The following is a 21669-nucleotide window of genomic DNA, read 5'->3' on the forward strand; positions in this document are numbered from 1 at the left end:
CACATATATATCCATTATTGTAATTAAGCAGAGGCTCTTGTTCATGTTTGTTTCTTCTCAGTACTGATGGGCAGAAAAGCAAGTAGATCTTGCCTGGCACACAGTGCAAGCAATTAAGAACAACATATATTTCTGGCAGGAACATATGAAGTGGAGAACTCTCCCCTTACAGCTGAAAATAACAACATCTGGTTAAAAAGAAAACAACTGCCTCACAGTATCAGATAGGATACCAAATCCAGGAAAATTAAAAGTACTAGCAGAAGAGAAATGTTTCTATTGCATTTCCCTCCTCACTTCGTTTTTTTTTAAAGTTGCCCCTTAGAAGTTTTTTGTGTAGCTGGGTTTTCTCATACAGATACAGTGGTACCTCGGTTTAAAAACAGCCCTGTTTACGAGCTATTCGGTTTACGAACTCCACAAAACCAGAAGTGGTGTCCTAGTTTGCAAACTTTACCTCGGTCTAAGAAAGGAATCCGAACTGTGGAAGGGCACTGGTGGTGGGAGGCCTCATTAGGAAAAGCACACCTTGGTTTAAGAACGGACTTCCAGAACGGATTAGTTCATAAACCGAGGTACTGCTGTGCAGCTGCAACAAGGAGGCTTCCAGAGAGATATGACAACACAAAATGACTATGGCGCTTAAGGTGGGAAGTGCACATCCCTAAGGAGGTTCAAGGCCTCTTGCTTCTCTCCCCACCCCCAGGATGCTTCAAACATTTCTTGGTCCCTTCAGTTCTCCTTCTCCTCCCCCAAACATCAGACAGTCTCATCCCCAAGGGAAAGAAAGCCCTCTAAGCATTCGTTCCACAATAACAGACTGATTCCACCTATTTGAACCCAGCATGCTTTTTCTCTCATGGATTCAAGCAGATGCCGTTTGTTTGTGGAACAGCAAGATCAGCAGTGGCAAAGAAACAGCTGCAAAGTATTTGCAAATGGTAATCAGGATGCAACCAGAAAATAAACTGGATTTTTTTTTTTTTATGTTGAAGAAAGATTTATATCATAAATATCCAATGTACTGATCAATAATCCCATATCCATTTTGTATCATGGCCTGCAAGAATTATCTTTCAGCCAAATAACCAATAAATATCTTGTCCTTTGCCTTGGGCAGAAAAAAGCCTTTGGGTCAGCCGCACGTGGGCACAATCTTCACAGCCACCCAGAGGAAAAGCAAAAAGCAGCAGGAGCATGTTATTCCATCTCCTCATTCTTGCTGTGTGCCCAGAGGGGCAAGTGAACAGGCAGCAACAGCTTAATGGAGCAGGACCAGTGGGCCGCAGGAGTCAGCCCTTCAGGAGTGTGGGCCTCAGGCAGGTGCCCAGCAATGCCAGCCCTTGATTGCAGCTTCTGGAAGCTCCCGACCGAGAGCTCACAGGCCGTGCAAACAGGGACGTTTGCAAGGGCGTTTAGTGGGGGGGGGGTTAAGGGGGAGGCCCAGAGTACTGTCTCATGGTATGCATAGGACCAAGAGACATGGAGGGCGAAGAAGCTAGTGCAGTGACCTGTAACACCTGTGGTATATTTGTCTTCCTGCTGGGGGAAATGCAACAGTACAGTTGTAGCAAGTGGCAGCTGGATGTCTTGCTGGAAGAGAAGGTACAGCAACCTGAGACCCGTCTAGTCACACTTTGAGCTACAGGACAACGTTCAGAGCTTCTTGACAGAGCTGAGTTGATTGTGACTGAACAGCAAGATGGATGGGGTGCCCATTGCAAGAGACTAACCTCTGGAGGAATGTGATGCACAGAAGTAGGACAGCCACAAGCCATGCAGTGTCCTTGGAGCTGCAAAATCACTTCCACTCTCTCACCTCGGACACTGATTCTGGGCCAGAGGAGCAGTTACAGACCTCAGAAAACACCAAGGGGGCAGTGAAAGGTACAGCAGAGCACAGAATGATTCCTGCCACCCCTCAGAGACAGGAGGAGTTCGACTTGCAGGAGTCCTTTTCCATTATTGACCCAACCCCTTCAGATCTAAGGATGAGCATGCCGATAACCCACTTTCTACGTTCCAAGGAGATGATATTGTAGAAAGGGAACTGCAGTCTGGAGAAGGCAAACTGAGAGGAAGGAGCAGGAAGTACTCAAACCAAAAGGTTCCTGTCTCTGTAATCTATCCCAGCAAAATCCAGATAAGCTCCAATAGACAAGAGGGGAAGACTCAAGAAGAGCAGTTGCAGACCTTCGAACACTCCAAGCAGGCTATGGAAGGCAGTGTTTAGAATGAGGAGGAAGAGATGAGTGGTGGTGATTGGTGACTCCCTGCTGAGGGGGACAGAGGCAGGAGGGTGTGGAGGAAACAGGGTGCCATGGGAGGTGTGCAAGAGATGGGCTGCAGCTTACAGTGGGTGGCAAGAATATGTTTGCCAAGAGTCTCGCAAACCTGATCAGGGGAGCTTTATTTTTTTTTATAAATATTTTTATTAATTTCCAGTTATTAAAATCCAATATAAACCACATTTTATCAATGTCAAATTACAATTTAAATTCAAATATACAGTGGTACCTCGGTTTACGAACTTAATCCATTCCAGAAGTCCGTTCTTAAACCAAAGTGTTCTTAAACCAAGGTGTGCTTTCCCATAGAAAGTAATGGAAAATGGATTAATCCATTCCAGACTTTTAAAAACAACCCCTAAAACAGCAATTCAACATGAATTTTACTATCTAACGAGACCATTGATCCATAAAATGAAAGCAATAATAAATGTATGTACTATAAAATAAATAAAACAGTATTGTAAATGATAAAAATTAGAATTAAATTATTTTCTTACCTGCACTGATGATAGTCATTGTTTGGAAGGGGGGCTTTTATCCATTTCCACAGTCACACAATCAATCAATCAATCAGTAGCGGAACTGGGATCCACATAGACCCTTCCCCCGTGCTGCTGTGGGAAATGCTTCCTGCCTTCCGCAGCTGCGTGGGGGGGAGTTGCGCGCCTGTCAACCTGGGGGTACTCAAGGGTTTGCAGTGCCAGCACCTTTCCCCCTCAAAGGTTAAAAGTGTGGCACTTGCTCTAACTTCATGGTGAGTACTATGAGGGGAGAAGGACTTTCTGTTGGTCATCAGGCATTGGCTTTTCCACCTTCCAGCCCTGGGAGCTTCCCAGACCAGGACTTTGAGAAAAGCAGAAGCAGTTGGGAATAGAGGAGTTTAGGGATATTTAGAAAAAAATAATTTTATACTTTCTGTGTCCTTGTTTCTCAGTTTGATCCTTTTATATGGTTTTGTATGTTTTGTGGTATTTTATGCATTGTGATTTGCTATTATTTTTATTGATTGTAGATTAGTAATTCTTTATTGTAATTGATACATGTAACCTGTAAACCGTTTAATTCTTATTTGATGTTTAATTTTACTGTTTACTATCAGATTATAATGAATTATTAAATATTGCTTTATTTGTTATAAGTTGTTTATTTTAAAGTTATTCTGACTTTTTATATTGGATCAGCTTGTTGCTATTAATGTTTGATGTTTTATTATGTTTTTATATGTGTTGGAAGCAGTCCAGAGTGGCTGGGGCAACCCAGCCTGATGGACAGGGTATAAATTAAAAAATATTATTTTTATATTATAGTACCAGCACCATTTTTCTTTTTAAAAAGCCCTGGCACAATCCATGTTGAATTATTCACTGTCTTGAGTTTGCAAGCCAAGGGGGCTTTTGGTTATTCGGGAGACAGCATTTGCAAATGTACTTCTTCATATGTACATGTTCACTTGCAGCATAAGCCTTTTAAATGAGCTGATTCATTATGCTATTCGTTGTTGTGGTAGCCTGACTGCTGTTTCTAAAGGGAACTTATCTGAGTAGTTATTATAGCACAGCTGTTTAGATGGCTTGGAGTGGATCAATATGATTGATATGGAAGAGTAAGTGCGGTGGTTCTGGGGAGGCTGAGAAATCTGGCACTTAAATGGATGCAGTTAGTAGAAAGTGGTTGCGTCAATGGAGATGTGAGCCATTCTCTTCCATTACTGAAAGTTCCCCCCCTCTGCAGGCCTGGTTTGGTCACTGATGACAATTAGGCTGCCCTTTCTCCTGAAGCAAATCCTATTGAGTTCAATGAGACTTCCTTCCAGATAAGCAAGCAGAGAATTGCTGCCCAAGGCAAGTTTTTGACTTAGAGGCAGTGCTATAGAGTCATAATTTCCTGCTCTTAATGCATTTGTTGCTTGTATCACACTTGAATATTTAGTCAAACTGGATCTTCCAACGAAGGATCACTACAAGTTTCTCTGCAGCTGCTCAGTTTCTTGCAGTGGCCTTGACTTTAATCTATTGACTTAAATAGTAAAAGTCACTGTCCTAGTTCTGTACTGCGTCCTCTACTCACTTATTGCCCAACTCAGGAAAAGTCTGGCATGCTGGTTTCCCGTCGGGCCGGTGGGCATCTGCAGCCATGATGAGCAATTTCTATTTGCGTTGTTATGTTGGGCACAAGGGCAAGTTCAGCCACGAGTTTCTCAAGTTCCGCCCTGATGGGAAACCGAGATATGCAAACAACAGCAATTATAAAAATGTCATGATCAGAAAAGAAGCCTACGTACACGAAAGTGTGATGGAAGAGCTAGAGTGAAATCACAAAAGAATATGATGCATTATCAGTTCCTCCTGACAGAGTTGGTTGGCAGGAATTTGAAATTGTAACTGGTGATGAACACATCTCTTTCACCACATCAAAAATTGGTTCTCTTATTGATGTAAATCAGTCCAAGGATCCAGGTGGTCTAAAAGTATTTTACTCAGTGGTTTTTTATATATAAAAAATGTTTATAGGTACTCTTATTTTCCTACTCATATTGAAATACTGCCCCTCATGAACCTGATGCTTAAGTTAAAACAATTCTTTAAAAAGACAGTTAAAAAGACTCTTCTTAAAAACTTATAAACTCCCTTAAAAGAATCGAGTCTTTTTAAAAAATTGTTTTAATTTATTTTGACTACGGCAGACCAACACGGCTACCTACTAGAATCTGGTGCTTGAGTTTATGGCTAATGCAGCTGCATCTAGAGTCAACCTCACCTCCTGGGGCAGAGGAACCACTCACAAATAGTACTTCCATCTTATCAGAATTATCCCTCCTACAGGTTCTTATTGCTCCAGATTGTTATTCCCCTCCCCCAATATAGAAGCTCAGCACATTCTATGCCGATGCCATCATGCTAAATATGGAAACCACAGTGCTGTTTCTAAAGCAAAGCCACATTTTGATTTGTTACTGCCAAACATTTGTTTTTCTGAGTTGGATACATAGGGAAAATAAGCAATATCACCGCTTAGCTATGTTTATAAATAGAAATTTATCTTAATAACATTTTACTTTTGGCACAGACCTTTCTGAAAGTCCAAAAGCGGCTTGCAAAGTATTTGCACAAATGCATTTTTTCCCTTTGGGACTTCAGTGTTACAATTTCCAGAGCAGCAGCAGCAGCAACAATTGATCTGTTAAAAACTGTTAGTTAAAAGGGTGCCCGTGGGGTGGGCCCTGCTGGCCATAGAGTAAGCAGCAGAAATTGAGAGCTCCCAGAGAAAATACTTTAAAAGATGGATTTCTCACTCTGAAGTACAAGTATTATGAAGCAAATAAACTTTTCAAGCAGGAAATGTAGAAAATAAAGATATGTAAAAAGTGCAAAGAGAATTGATATTCTTGAAAAGAGAATTTTTTGAGCATAGTAATAAAAATTCCAAATTGCTGGCCAAAGCTGTACAGTCAAAAAAGCAAAGATTACCCTAATAAAAGATAAAATGGGTAGCATTCACAACTTGATGAAAGATAAGTTGAGAGTATTTCAGGAGTTTTACCAAGAGTTAGCATCTTTGGGGAAGATGAAAGAATATATTGAGACACACTGCAAGATGAAGCTAGAAAGGAGGGAACAGAAATAGGATCACGGGAAATTTCTCTTTGGGAAAGGGTGAAAGTAACAAACCCTTTAAGCTCACACCAGAACGTGTGAAAGTCTGACTGAGGTCCCTGGAGTTGCCCCTCAGTCAGCTGTTTAGGCTGGCAGCGCAATCTTAACCATGTGGAGGACTTCCTTCCTAATAAGTCTGTTTAGAATTAAAGCCTCACCCGCTGGTCTGAGAGCTGGCAAACAAAACGTGCTTTTCTTGGACATGCCAAATGTGATTCTTTTTGGTGCTGTTGTTTTGTAACTTCGGTCCAAAAGTAAATTGATCAGAATGCTTGGACTAGTTCCCCCCCGAATTGGCTTATGTTAAAAGAATGATAACAAACGAAACAAAAAAGCCAAAACATTTTTGAGGAAAGAGTAGAATTTATACTGTGGGAAAAGTTTTTCATGTGCCCATCTAAGGTGTCTGTATGGGACGGCTCCATGTGAAACTGGTAAAGCAAAAGGAGCTCCATGTTAGTATAAATCACTCAGCTGTCATTGCACTCAGGGAATTTTTCTTGGGGCTGCTATTTAATAATCTAATGGGAACCGAAATCAGCTGTCACTCGTTTAAGGGAAAGGGTTGTTTAAAAAAAACACAAAAAAACAAAACCCTAAAAGCCCAGTTCCATAGTGCGACCTTTAAAAACAGAACAACTTTAAAGCAGGAGTAGCATGCCAGGTGGGACGCGGGTGGCGCTGTGGGTTAAACCACAGAGCCTAGGACTTGCTGATCAGAAGGTCCGTGGTTCAAATCCCCGTGATGGAGTCAGCTCCCGTTGCTCAGTCCCTGCTCCTGCCAACCTAGCAGTTTGAAAGCACGTCAAAGTGAAAGTAGATAAATAGGTACCACTCCAACGGGAAGGTAAACGGCGTTTCAGTGCGCTGCTCTGGTTCGCCAGAAGTGGCTTAGTCATGCTTGCCACATGACCCGGAAGCTGTACGTGAGATGAGCGCTTCAACCCCAGAGTCAGCCACGACTGGACCTAATGGTCAGGGGTCCCTTGACCTTGACCTTTAGCATGCCAGGTGTTGTTGGACTCCAACTCCCATAACTCCCAGCCAGAATAGCCCAGTGGTCAAAGATGATGGGAGTTGCAGTGCAGTCCAAGGACATCTGGAGAGCTGCCCATTAGCCACCCAATTTTTTTATTTTAAATCAAGCCAGATTTCCAAATGTAGCCGCGATGATGACATTCTAATCTCCTGAAGGAGGAAGGTGGCAATGTTTGAGTAAGACTCAGTTCAGATGTCATGGAGCTGAACATTGTGGGTTTGTAAACTCTGCCCCCCTCCCACCTTGGAGCTGTGCACCCTTTTCCTTCTTTGGGTGTGAGATAACCCTAGTATTCTCTTAATAATTGAATCAGATAAATTGGTTACAGTTGAACTGCTTCCAAATTAGGAATTGAAACCCACTTAAAATTGTGATTTCAGTTCCAGGTTTAGGGGCAGACTATGGCCAGTGCAAACTACAGTTTTTCTGATTCAGATGTCTTGGTAAACTATGGTTATTTCCAACATGGAAAGGGGAGGGGAAGGGGCACATGGAGGGAGGTAGAGGAGGAGTATGTGAGCCAACATACTCAGGATTTATATTCCTGTGCCACATTTCCATATTAACTTTGATATTAAAAGACTTGTGATGCCTCAATCAGTCTGATATAAAGCCCAAAATTAGTAGTCTTGCTTGATTATATCTTTAGGCACTAGGCCATTCCTCTTCTCCCAGGCCTTTGGCTAATCTATGGCCTTTTAAATTGTGTGGCAGTTATTGTTTTTGTTTGTTACTATGGTGTGTATTTTTGTATGTTTATATTGTAAACCAACCGATCTTTGAATGAAGGGTAGTAGAGAAATTTTAAGGCTTGCAAACTATTTTTTTCTGCCAAGAATCCAGTGCCTGCTGTCTTCAAGTGCCTGTAGTTCAACAGGGAGGGGCCTGTCTGTTTCCCTTAAACAGAAAAAATGCTTGTGCATGTGATTTCTGAAGGTATTTGGAGTGAAAGCAGGTGTGTGTGCGCGTGCAGAAAATGACATTCAATCTGAAATGTGCCTGCTCATAAATCTTCTTTTCAACAAAGTATCATGTCTCAGTTAGAGCAAATGTGAAGAGCTCTTTGCTAGCATGAGTGAGACAAATAGAAAAAGGTCAACTCTGGGTAAAAAGAGCATTTTGGAAATCATTGTTTATACTTTGGCACCACATAATCCTGCCAGAACCCACATGGCTTCTGAGAAGCAACTTTTTGAAATATGTGTGCAGCAGAAGATAAAAGCTCGAAAAATGGATCTGCCTGGAGAATCTAGCGCTCAGGTGGTGAAGCACCTCCCCTCAAAACACCTTCCTTCCCCAGTGACCATGTCTTCTCTTTCTGTCTCTGTCCTTGCATTAAGTGGCGAGGAAAATAAAAACAGCCTTGTAGTTTGGGTTTTAGCTTAGTATCTTATTTTGGTTGCGTAGGCAATCGATATGTAATTCCTTTGCAGAGCCAAACTCTTAGGAAGTGATTCTGGCTCAGATGAAGGCCAAATGGCTGTAGTGCTTCCTTGGTGCAGACCCGAATTCTTCATCCTTCTTTTATAGGAAGTACTCTGAAGATAATGCTATTTTGAGCACCTACTGATTATAAAAGACTTTACTAGATAAGGAAAAAAAGAAAGAGTGATAAACAAATGCAAAGAGAATGGTTTCATGGCGCCTCCAAAGAGATAAAGCTGTCTAGATGGCAGTGCTAACTGGGCCAACTGTGTTACAGGAGACATACACAGCAATGTCTTTTTAATTGCTCCTCACCCAAACTAATTTATTAGTTGAACTCATACACAGATGTTCCACACCCATTTTTTAAAGTTTAGACTGGAATGTTTTGTCACTTTGGTTTTTAGCAACAGCAGTTGACACTTGTTTCCATTATAAGATCCAGCACCAATTTTTTTGCCTGCTTCTGGAGTGATACCTCAGGGATAGTTGACAAAAGTGCCAGGTGAGTGATTTCAAGATTATTCTTTCTAGAAGTGAGTCAGAAGTGCAGTAAAATACAGTTCCGAAGACTGTAACAAATTAGTAAAGCAACATAAATATGAATTCTTCATTTAGTATTTATCTTCAGAACATGCCTTTTCACAGTCCATTTATTATAACTCCACTTTGTCAGCCTTGTCAGTAACTTCCTCTGGAAACATAAGAGCCAAAGGATAACACAAAGTTATCCCAAAATGCTGCAGCGACTCTGCGTTACTCAATAAACTGGAAGAACAAAATTACCATTTTATTGTTATACTTGTTTAGTCAAAAGCCACACTAAAAGTGTTAACTAAAGAGAGATAATTTTAAATTACAAATATTATTTGTGAGGAGCCACCCCACTCTGTACAAGAAGTGTAGGCAGAAAAACCCCAAACACTTCTCTTTTCATTTTCTAATTTTCATTTTCTAGGCAAATCAGTGGTCTTGGTTTTCCTCATTACCGCATCTAGGTCTTCAGAGTCCATCAGGAACTCTGTGACTTCACTTGTGTGAAATGCTGAAGGCAGGAAGCCAAAGGTTGTCGTCCTTGAAGGCCACTCATAATAGTTGGGCAGGTGCTTCTTAGCCTACGGAAGTTGGATCAAATGCTCTTGGTTATTTGTAGCATTTGTTAGAAGGGGCACATTTTAAAAATATGAGTATAATATAACAGCTTTTATGGATCCTCTAATGTGAAACATCTTTAGGATTCCTTCAGACAGATTCTGAAGCAATTTCCTTGTGTCATAATAAGCTCCCTCCACGGAGTATTTTATTTGCGGCTTGCATTGAATATTTCATTTTCTGAGACTGTGGGGAAGGCTGGAGTTGCCTCTGTTTCCTCTTTAATATCTCTGTGGCACAATGCAGTTATCTGCATGAAAATCTTGTTCTGTACGAAATATTATTCTCTGCCAAGTGTTATTCTGAAGTGATTTCCCCAAGGAGAAACACTCAGCCACCTTCCTCACTTCCTACTTTTAAGAGTGTCAGAAAGCTTCTGTCTGCCATTTGGTTTCTTTCTAACTTGTGTTCATAGAAATAGCAAAGTTGTTGGGAAATGTACGGTATCTTTTAGGGCAAATCATGTAACAGAATGAAAATATAAAAATGCATTGCTTAACATGTAAAGAACACTTGTCATAACAAAATAGAACGTTATGAACTCCAGAACAATAGTGAGTGGGAATGACCGAAGCGTCACGTTTGTTTTTCTGCAATTCTACATAATATGATGAGCTATGTTTAGGCCGACCACTTACGGCGTAGAGCTTTCTCTGGGGTGTATCTCTTTTTTCTGGGGTTGGGGTTTTTTTGGGGGGGGGCATTGTGTCTTGTGCTGAACAGCAGGTAGACGATAAAGGTGGGAGTCTCTGGGGTGGAAGGATCTGTCAGTTTTGGCCGTCTTGGTTTTGCACTTTTCCAAAGTTAAATTCAGTTCTCAACATTTTGCAGCAATTTACTATTTGTTTAAATTCATCATTTTCATGCATATTTCTCCTAATAAACACATTTTTATATGCAGTTCCCCTTCATATTTCTCTGTTATTGTGATTGATTGGTAAACTGCACAGCAAAATTTGGATAAGTGCAAATTTGAAGGACAGCTGTGTTTCATTTGCATGTTGTTTCAGAAAGGGCAGATTTGATAGATTTGCTCTGAATGAGACCTGAATTTCTCTCTGTTCCTGGGGGTGCTTGACTTACCAGGGTACAATTTGTGAAAGTGTAATGGCTCCCTCCTCTCCCCTAGATTGTACATGAGCTGTGATAGATGCTTCCCACTGTGCGATATTTCACTGAGTGCTCCCATTGCCAGTGCTTCTTGCTCATGATTATTTTGGATTTGCTTTAATTGCTATGTAAATTGAGTCCCTGCTGGCACATTCACTTTTCCCCTTGCTTCTTTTGATACTGTGAACTTGCTTTTAAATGATGAAGAACATCGTGGTTCATGGGAGGACTCAAATGCTCTTGTTTATTTATGCAAGAATACTAGGATGTGCTAACTGTGGTTGCCAAATCTTGAAGACAATTAATCAATCACCAAAGTTAAATAATTATCAATTACGTAACTAACTAACTAATAATTATCAGCCCAGAGTTGCCACTCGTTTACTGCATCATTCTGCATCCAATGCTTATGGGATGGCCATAAACACACATTTGATCCCTGAAACAGCAGGGTTTTTATTTGTTTTGTCACATTGAAACACTTCTGGCCCAGCATCCTTAATCCAAGTGATATGTCTCCTGAATAACATGTGAACATACCTGGCGGCGGTATGTGCCACCCCCCCCAGGCCCGCCCGCCTCTTTCCCTGGCTGGGGCTGGCCGTGGCCACAGAGCTCAGAGCACCTCTCCGCCGCAGCTACAGCCAGCCTGAGCCAGGGAAAGAGGCACGCAGGCCTGGCAGCGGCACTGATGATGGCAGGCTGGGGGCAGAGACAGGACCCAGCTCCCACCTCATCTTCCAATGGCTCTCCTCTGCACACTCTCCTCCGGCCAAAGCGACCGCTCCACACAGCGCTTCCGGGGCACAGCAGTTCAACGCCATCACCCTCCCAAGTGTGCATGTGCCAAAAAGAAAGAAAGAAACTGGACATTTCCTGTAAAATGTTGGTCCCAAAATGTTAGTCCCCAAAGAAGAAATGATTGGGAAAACACAGATATATGGCAACCCTATTTAACCATATCCTCTTGCTTTTGGATCACTCTGAAGTCATGGGGCATTGTAAATTAACAGCCACTTCTGGGTATAAAAATATTAGTTGTGCCACTGGCATTTATTTTCAGATAAAATGACCCACTTGTTCCATACACGTCCCAGCCAAAGCAATGCACACAGCAGGTAGTTGATTATTGTCAAAAGCAATCACTTACAGTAGCTTCTCTGCAGGACTCTATGAGAACACTTGCATTCAGGTTCTAACATTGAGGCAACTGTTCCCAGTCTGCTTTTCAGCAACAGGGCACCACACATGGCAGCTGCTGCTGCTGCCCTTCCCTCTTCAGTCTTCTCCTGGTTCTAGGAGACGGTGGGGCAGATGGTGGGGGTCCACTCATCCCTCCACTTACGAGATCAGCCTCTCCATTTCACTCCCCCAAGCCCGTTGTTCTGCCCTCCATCCCTGAGAGCTCTGACTATTCTTCTGACCCTGGTTCCTGCCTCCTGGGGAGTCACTGCACCCCTAAATTGATGGGTCCCTCTTCCCAAGTCAGTTTCCAGCCCCCCAGCATCCAACACACATGCGTCCAAGTTCTGCCAGTCCCCAACAATGCTTGACCTTTGAACCATCCGTTTTTGTCTTGCTGTGCTTTAGAAATGTATGGAGAGTGAATATGTGATTTGGTATGTGCTTTGGAATCCACAGGTGGGTCATAATATCTGCATAGGAAACTATGTGCATACAGACCATGCGGTAGGAATTTATGCACACATTAATTTCATATGCCTATGAACGTATGAAGAAATGGGCATGTGAAGAAATGGAGCTCCTGCCCCCAAACATTCATTGAAAACCTGAACAGGGCTTTTGTCTTTCCGATCAAAAATTAAAAATAAAAATGCTCAGTTATATGTACTCATTACAATCAATTAGAAATACTAAAGACAAACTGCTCTGGTTGTCATTTAGCTTGGAGCTCTGAATGTTGACACCTGAAAGAATATTGAATTCTGCAGGTTTTGTTGCTGATTTACTCTTGTTGATTTTCTAACTTGCCATAATTTTAGGAGCATACCCAATGCATTTTAAATGTAGTGTGGCACAGAGCAATTATGCATCATGCAGGTAGACTAATAAAGAAGCTGTAGCTGCAACTTTGGGCAGACAAACACCATACATTGAAAGCACACACCTTTACCAAAGAATCCTGGGAACTGTAGTTTTTTAAGGGTGCTCAAAATTGTAGCTCTTTGAGGGTGAAACAGTTCTCGTGATTCCTGGGTGGGGGGAGCCACATGCTTTAACTGTGTGTTGAATGTGCCTTATATATACTGTGTGGCTCTGCCCACAGCTGAGTGTACACTTTGGTGGCAATTCCTGCTTTGCCGCTCTGTAATGTGCGAAATGGGCCCTAATTGCGGCTGCCTACTAACAAGTGTCCTTTTCTCTTTTTCAGCTGGTATGGGGAGCTGACCAATTGTACCTACCAGATTGCTGGGAGAATGCATTGCTTCTGGCCAAACCAGCTGGTGGATGAATTCTTCATAGCGATTCACAAGCACTACTTCAAAAACTGCCCTGTCTCGGGAAGGGCTTTGAGAGACCCCCCGAACACCATATTGTGCCCGTTCATATTGGTACCCATTTTTGTCACGCTGCTCATGACAGCACTGGTTGTGTGGCGGAGCAAACGCAGTGAAGGCATTGTCTGAAGTTCTTCACAACCCCAAAGTCTCCGACCCTTAGAAGCGACTGAAGCAGAACCCCAAGCCAGCTGTGCTGAGGAACAGCTTTGTTACTCCTCTTGTGAACACCCAAAAAAGAGTATTTCTAGGCAATGCTACCCAGAGAAAAATGTTGTAACTCCACATTCTCTAGCTAACAAGAATTTTGCTGAAGCCAAGAAAAAGCATCAAGGACTGAACCACTTTTTTCAACAGCCAAATTCTTTTCCTGTATTCATGATTTGATCATGCTAAGGGCATGCCTGCACCAACGTCACCTTCAGACTCCCTTTGCCTTTGGGTTATTTCTGGTTTTCAATTGATGCCCTTCAGCCACACATACTTACATCGACCCTCGGGTTACGTTACCTTTGGGTAACATAACTTTCAGGTTGCAAACGCGGCAAACCCAGAAGTGTATAGTTGCGGGTTTCGCCACGAGTGCATGTGCAGAAGCGCTCTATCGCGCCGTGCGCAGAACTGGTGCCTCATGTTGCGGACTTTTCGGGGTACAGAAGGACCCCCTGAATGAATTAAGTTCGTATCCGGAGGGTCCACTGTATTTAGGACTGTGGGCTGTTCTTTGGGTTAGGTAACTTGCAGCTGGGAACCATCTTGGAAAGGCACCCTCCATCTTTGTGGAACTGAGAAGTGACCGGGGCTATGCAATATCGGAATAGAACAAAAGAAAGCAAAGTTCCAGCTCTAGGAGAACAGCAGAGCAGTGGCCAGAATGAGAGCAGGAGATTTGTACAAACAAGTATAAGGTGTATAATATGAAGAGCAAGACCAAATTAAAGAAGCCTAAACTTTCAAATTTTGTGGTGTGTACCAATTAGGACACTGTCAGGATGCCTTGTAAAGCGCAGATGTTAATTGTAGTGCATTCAGGAGTAAATGACACACAAAAGCAGCTGGTGCAGGCATGCCCTCAATTCATTTTGACTGCTGATAGTGGAGGAGATGAAGCTCTAGCAAATTATTATTTATATGTTTTGCCAATAATCAGCCACATAATGTATTCTGTGAGGAACCATTCTGTAGCAATTAAAATGTATCCTAGGTCTTTGAAAAGTTGGATTTGAATTGTGATGAACTTCTGTCATTAATTAGTAAATAAATTATTGCTAACATTGTTTGCAAACAGCAGCAGCAAAACCCTAACAGTTTATTAACATTGGAGGAATTCCCTACCAAGTAATTACCATTTGCAGGGCTTTCATGTCATTGATGTGACATGAATGTGCGAGAGAGAGAATGGAATCCAATGTCAAGTATCCATTGTAATTTTAAATAACAGGATTCTGTTTTGGTATCTGAGGAAGACTTGCTGCTGTAGCAACACAGATCACTTATTCTTTTAAAGTAAGTGAATAAAATGCAACCAAAATGTAGAAGTTTGCTGAAAAAAGCCAAGTTGCTTCAATTACTGCTTTTACTTTACATTTCATATAATAGCACACCCCACACACCCCTTCACTCAAGAAGTCTCAAGCTTTCCAGACAGTGGACTCTCCTGGGGAAATGTAATATGTGAACCAGATTAACAGATACTGTCAACAGAAATTCATGTGCTCTCAGCAAACCAGAGGAATTTGTGACTTCAGGGCTGATTGGAGCAGTGCTGAACTCCCATTCAAAAGCTCTGCCCAACCCCCGTCCATCCCTGAAGAGTCTATGGTGCCCTGGTGGGTAGCCGGGACAGAGGGTAGGTCAGTAACATCTAGAGGGCCACAGGTTTCCCATTCCTGCCGAGGACATAAGGTGGGAACAGAGCCTGGGAACTAAGAAGGAAGTACTAGCACAAGGACACGGGGGGGGGGGTGTAACTTGCAACATGGGAACAGGCGTTTGTGGTGGTGATTGCGTTGGCAGTTGAAGTAGAAGCATCAAGGGAGGTGCCCGTACTATGTCTCCATGTTGTGATTTGGCATTAAAACAAATTTGATTAATGTGGGAACTTCCACTAGTACTTCCAAAGGGTGGGAGGGGTGGGAAGTGGGGAAAGATCCTGTGCCTTTAACAGCAGGATTGGATATGATCCATGCTATTAAAAGCCCAAAAGCAAGCCAGGAGGCTCGCCACGGCCCCACCACCATTGCCTGTGATTGGCAGCCCTTCAAAACAATCCCATTGACAGTGTTTTTCTTAAAGCAATATGATTGTTATAGATTCTGACCAATAAAACTTGCTAATGAGAAGTAAGCTGAATCTCTACACAACACTGACTATAGATGTACTCAACAAACATAGGTCAACTTTATTTTCAAAGCAATTAAGAATCTGTGCAATTCACAGACACTAAATACCTACCTATGAAAATTCATTTGCTTCCAGGGTAACCTGGAATGAACCTATCTATGCCTTCATACTTAAAAGGACCCCTGACCATTAGGTCCAGTCGTGACCGACTCTGGGGTTGCGGTGCTCATCTCACTTTATTGGCCGAGGGAGCCGGCGTACAGCTTCCGGGTCATGTGGCCAGCATGACTAAGCCGCTTCTGGCGAACCAGAGCAGTGCACGGAAACGCCGTTTACCTTCCCGCCGGAGTGGTACCTATTTATCTACTTGCACTTGACGTGCTTTCGAACTGCTAGGTTGGCAGGAGCAGGGACCGAGCAACAGGAGCTCACCCCATCGCAGGGATTCGAATCGCCGGCCTTCTGATCGGCAAGTCCTAGGCTCTGTGGTTTAACCCACAGCGCCACCCGCGTCCCAGTGTTAATCAGGGACAAATGAATCCAACTGCAACATTGTTTGCCACCATTATGAAAGCAAAGCTGATGCACTAGAATGACCATGAGAACCATTATGCCCATTAACTTACTTTTTCTACGTTTCAGACTATTTCTTCCAGAAAGATGCCAGAATTTCCCTTTCCCTGTCCTTTTCTCTAGGGAATTTCTCCAACATGCTTTTGAATTTTCAGTAGTGCAGGGCAACAACAAAAAAGTCATTCTTTTTAGCATTAGGGCAATGCAGACAGGGCTTTTTTTCAGCCCAAACTTGCCAGAACTCAGTTCTGGCACCTCTCAGGTGGGCACCATTGCCAATATAAGAGAACAAGGGAGGAGGCATTCATGGTGAGCCCCAGCACCTCTTTTTCTAGAAAAATAGCACTGTGCTATGTGATTCTGAGTAGTTGAAACAGTAAGCACTTGCACTAGTGGCAACATCCAAACTGTCTTCAAGTGTGGCCCCATGCAGAGCACATTACAGTAATCTAACCAGGAGGAACAATGGGAAAGGAATAAACTATGCCAGATCTGGTGTAGTGTGCTCCCTGGTTTGGAGAAATGTCAGGGAAGAGGGAAGGAATTGTTTGGCCCTGCGGACATTGCAGCTCTGACTAAAGTGCAATGGTCCTAGACATATCCATGGCAGCAGGAAGGGGAAGTCAGATTTCCCTCTCCAGTTTCAGCACTTCATATAAAACTGTAGAGAGTGAGGTTGGATATCGCTTATTATCCTGGGTTGCCCTCAGGACCCCAAAAAATGAGCCCCTGCAAAAATTGCAAGTGATCTATTGTGTTATGGAGAAACCACAGAAACTCAACACTGAAACTGGGCGTTGCTTATTAATTTTATGTGACACCAACTGCTATGGTATCAAAGATGTAAAGCCTGCTTTCAATTAGCCTGATTTATGCTATCATCATCTGTAGAAGAAATAAAGTAACATAGCAAAAAACAAAACAGGATAAGACCAAAACAGTATCTGCCTCTTCTAAACGACACTGGCTTTCTTGCCTCCAAAGAATGACATGGGACAGAGCAACTGCCTTGCCTTCATCTTCCACTCCATTGGGCTGTGTGTCAAGGAGCACCTTCTTGGGAATCACAGTTCGCTCCCCTCCAGAGGAAAGGTGTGGTTGGCTTCCTGGACTGGTGGCTCCCTGCACCACTGCTGCCATCACTGCAGGGAGGGCGGGAGTCTCAGCTCTCACCCTCAGGGGGTTGGTATTCTGCATGCTGCTAGCAGTGGGAGGGGATGGTGTGCTGGACAGAGGCTCCTGGGGATGTAGAAGAGCAAACTCTGGACCTGAAAAGATGAAAAGCGCTCATAAGAACGTAAGAGCCCAATCTAGTCCAGCAGCATGTTTCACACAACAGTGGACAACCAGATGTCCCCAGGACACAAGAAACACAAGCTCTCTCCCTGGGATCATTCACATTCAGAGGCATACTACTTCTGAACCGGGAGGGAGATCAGAGCCACCATGAGTAGTGGCCATTTGATAGCCGGACCCATTGTGAATTTGCTGAATCCCTTTAAAGACCAGTGAAGCCATCCCCACATCTTGGAGCAGCCAATTCATGGCTTAACTAGGCACCATCTAGGCTCTCCCACCAATCAGCTTCATGACGGCCTCCATATGATCAGCATAAGACTGGCTGATCCTGTCACTTGCACTGCACAGTCATCTGGGGCAGGATCTCACAGCTGCTTCTGCACTGGTCAGCTCAACACGCAGAAGCCCTCTTCACCTTGAGTGGCTGGATTTAAGAGAATCCACAGACCCCAAAGCAGGAGGAAGCAAAATATCTGGTTACTCACAGCTCCATGTCTCCAGGCTCTCCTGCTCTTGTGTCCTGGAGGAAAGTGCCTGACAGACAAAATTAAAAAGAGGAAGGCATTGAGGGGCAGGGGGAGATACAGAATCTCTTTCTAGTGACCAGATGTCAGGGCCCCCCCGGGCTCTTGTGTGGGTAGGAGATAAACTGATATACCAGCTAAGTGAAACCTTCCTTGTTAAGGGTGTCTCAGAGCTCTAATCAGAATTTTGGAATATATGCCATCAAAATTCAAGAAGGGAACTGTCATAACAGGAACTTTTTGTGGAAGTAAAATAATTTGGTAAAGACCAAATGACTTCCCTGACTTCTGCATCTCTTGATATGAAGAAAACTACTCAGTTTTCTAATGTCCACAGATACCTTCCCCAAAATGTATTTCCATACAAAGATGCTAAAAGTATTAATTCTCCCTGGTGTCCTACCTGGTAAATGGCTTTGCCAGTGTATTGAACTAGCAGAGTGGAATGTAGCATACCCTACCTAAATGACTAGTATTAACTGTTAACAACCACTGATCTCCATAAGCTACCAGTTTTTCTGACCTCACCAAATGGGCAAATCCAATCAGTAGCAAAGAGGTGTGTGTAAGGCTGTATCTCATAGACAGCACTGTTAAGTGTGCATCATTCTGACCTCATTGGCTTTCTCCTTAATGAAGTCAGAAGGATGCATGCTTAACAATGCTGCCTATGAGATAAAGACCACATCTACAACATGCATTTAAAGCACATCTAACACACATCTAAAGCCCATGGCTTCATCTGAGTGATCCTGGGGACAGTCTTTTACCCCTAACAGAGCCAGCATTCCCAGCGTCCTAATCAAACTGCAGTACCCGGAGTTCTTATGAGGAAGCCACATGCTTTTAATGTAGTCGTACCTTGGAGGTTGAACAGCTTAGTTCCCAAACGTTTTGGCTCCCGAACGTCGCTAACCTGGAAGTGACTGTTCCGGTTTTTGAACTATTTTTGGAAGCCGAATGTCCTACGGGGCTTCCGCAACTTCCGATTGGCTGCAGGAGCTTCCTGCAGCCTATCAGAACTTCCGGAACAGATTCTGTTCGACTTCCAAGGTACGACTGTACTGGTGTATGTGCCCAAAGCCACCCTTACTGCTGAGCCTTTGGTGAGGTTAGGGAGATTGGTAGCTTCAGAGTTCTGCACAGGCATTGCTTGAGCTGATGCTATTGTCAAGAAGCGGCTGAAAGGTAGTCTTATATGACCACATCTAAACACCTGCCTCCCAGGAAGAGAGGGACCAGCAGCTAGTTGTTTTTTATATGCTTGAAGATGTTTCCACTGTCCAGCCCCACCAAATCTGAAATCAGTTATTTCACAAAACAAATACACATAGAGAACACAACTGAAAGGGACACACAATAGAAACTGAGTAATAAAATAAACCATATCCTGATGATTAACAGCTGAAAAGTGTCATCAATTGTCATGTTCTGTCTTCCAATACAGTATGAAAAACGTTTATTCAAAATAATTGTGAAGCACATATTATGAAACACATACTGCACCAAAGTCAATTTACTTAATGTTGCTTTATATCCCATACTTTAATATTCTGTGATAATTAAATGTGGCTGCTCCGTTGCTTAGAGCATGGTGCTTATAACCCCAAGGATGCAGGTTTGGTCCCCCTAAGGGACGGCTGCATATTCCTGCACTGCAGGGGGTGGGATGAGCCTCAGGTTCCCTTCCCACTCGATGAATCTCCATCCAGCTGGTCCTTGCTCTTCTCCCCAAGTCTGATACTCAGGAAGTTTGACATAATAAGGCTTGGGCGTTCTTGTTCTTCCTCCAGTTTTAAGGAGGGAAATTAACTACAGCCATAGTTTATGCAAATGATTTCAAGCATATTAGGTTAATGTTATTATTATATACTTATCGTTACAAGCTTTATAAAAGGTTTTACAAAACAGATTTGCAATTTTAAATAATACTACAAAAGCCCAGCGCCTGCCCCGCTCTCTGCCAAGCAGCGGCCAGAGCGCATGGGGTCACAGCCACGCATCCAGGGTCTGTGTCCCTTTGGAGAACAGAAAACACATGGAGACCCTCATGCTTGAAGAAATAGGGTTTGGAGGCATCTCACAGCATGGCCCGAAACATTGCAGGCAGGCCTTCCTTCTCCCTCACCAAGATGGAGGCAGATGTTGGTCCTCACCATGGTAAGTCCCTTCTCTGTAGGGAGAACTAGGATCCATGATGTTGGTTTGTCTTTGCCCAAGAAGAGGAGTCTCCCGAGGGAGAAGGAGAGGGGCAGCTCTCCTCCCCCCCCCTGCCATCCTGCTGGTCTCCAGCCCGGCCTGAACCAGGGGGGCTTTCCTGAAGGCCCCCCCCCACTGCTGCCCTTGGCTGAAGGGGCCCTGGTGGGTCCTAGCCAGGCATTTCCGTCCAGGGGTCACTGTGGGCATCCCAGGGGAGGGCGAGGCAGGGGCCACCCCCCTTTCCCGGCCTCCCAGCACTTTCTGAAGGGCTGGAGCCGCAGGATCAGGCCCCTCGGCAGGTCGCCCCAAACCTCCTCAGCCTGGACTGCTGCTAAATTCAGGGGGATTCCAGGCCCCCCAGGAGTCAGGAGAAAGCTCCATCTCCCCAAAGGAGAACCCCTTTCCTAGGCTTCCCTCTCAAGTCCAGAGGCGCCCCAAGGGCTGCAGGCCAGAAAAGAGGCCTGGGGGGAAAGCAGAGCCGAGAGGAGGGAGGGAAAGACAGAGCGAGAGAGCGAGCAAAAGCCTCTTATGGAAACAGAAGGGAGCTGAAAAGGGGGATCCAAGAAACAAAGACAAAGGAAGAACAAAGGAAAGAAAACTCCCTTCCAAGATGGCGTCCCTGCCTTTCCCTGTGCCCAGAGCAGGCAAGTGGCAGGAACTGGAAGAGGAGCAAAGGGCTCATCTCCCCCCTCCTGCCAGGGGTGAGATGGGCAGAGGGCAAGCCCACAGCATGGACCCCCATTTTCCCCTCCAGGAGAACTGCCCTCCTCCCTCCTTCTTCTTCCCAGAAGCCCCTTGCCCCCCCCCCCAGCTACCCTGGCAACATCCCCAGTGTCTGCTCACACCTGGGGGGGGGGGTCTTGTTGAGGACCCTCCATGGCTTTCTATGGTAATACTGTACTAACAGGCCTGCCTTTCCCTCAGCCAGCCAGACTGGTTTGCATAAGGCAGCTCAGGAATCCCATCTGGAACAGCCCCAAAGTTTATGCTTTTTAATCCACATGCAAATCAAAATCCTAAGTCTTTATTTGTTCCTAGTGTTTAGGCGTACCCCCCCCCCCCAATTTCTATAACACCTACAAAACGGATTTGTGGAGGGTTAGCTCAAAAAGCAAAGTATAAATCCCTGAATTGAAATTAAGATCTTGTGCTCAATTCATTCCTACCTGACCATTCAAATCCACTTTGTAGCAAAGTAGCTACACATAATCCAGTTGACACCACACTATCTTATCATCTGAAAGACAATGTCATTATTAGATGCAATATTATCCTTCCTCTTTTTAAAAACAACAGGGAAGCTACTTCAGCCACCTCCAAAGAGGGGAGCGACAAACCTAAGTAAAGTCACTGGAGAACAAAATTAAGACATTCCCAGGTTGAGCTCAGTTACATTGAAGGCAACCAATGAATGTCCCATCCGCTCTTGTGGAGCAGATAACACCCTTAAATATGGCCACACCACTAGTGCCACATCTATTTTCCATTTCCTTACTGCTGAAATGATAAAGTTCATTCATGGTCACCAAGTTATTTTCTAAA

At 43.9% G+C, this 21669-nt stretch overlaps 1 protein-coding gene and 1 long non-coding RNA gene across 2 annotated transcripts in view; one reads left to right on the forward strand and one right to left on the reverse strand.

Annotated features, from left to right (window-relative positions):
* Positions 1–14404, forward strand: part of RAMP1 (receptor activity modifying protein 1) — a 33720-nt gene extending 19316 nt beyond the window's left edge. Inside the window, exon 3 of the mRNA XM_081019664.1 lies at positions 13063–14404. Within this exon, the coding sequence (XP_080875790.1) occupies positions 13063–13318 (256 nt within the window). The 3' untranslated portion in view covers positions 13319–14404. The remainder of the gene's footprint in view (positions 1–13062) is intronic.
* Positions 14405–16896: 2492 nt separating this feature from the next.
* Positions 16897–18500, reverse strand: LOC308484751. The gene is made up of 3 exons (XR_013990102.1): positions 18332–18500; positions 17890–17938; positions 16897–17373 (listed from the first exon to the last, which is right to left on the reverse strand). It is a non-coding gene; the product is annotated as an uncharacterized lncRNA (long non-coding RNA).
* Positions 18501–21669: the final 3169 nt, after the last annotated feature.

Source organism: Podarcis pityusensis, assembly GCF_964106645.2.
Source record: "Podarcis pityusensis genome assembly, chromosome: 1".
Lineage (NCBI taxonomy): Eukaryota > Metazoa > Chordata > Lepidosauria > Squamata > Lacertidae > Podarcis > Podarcis pityusensis.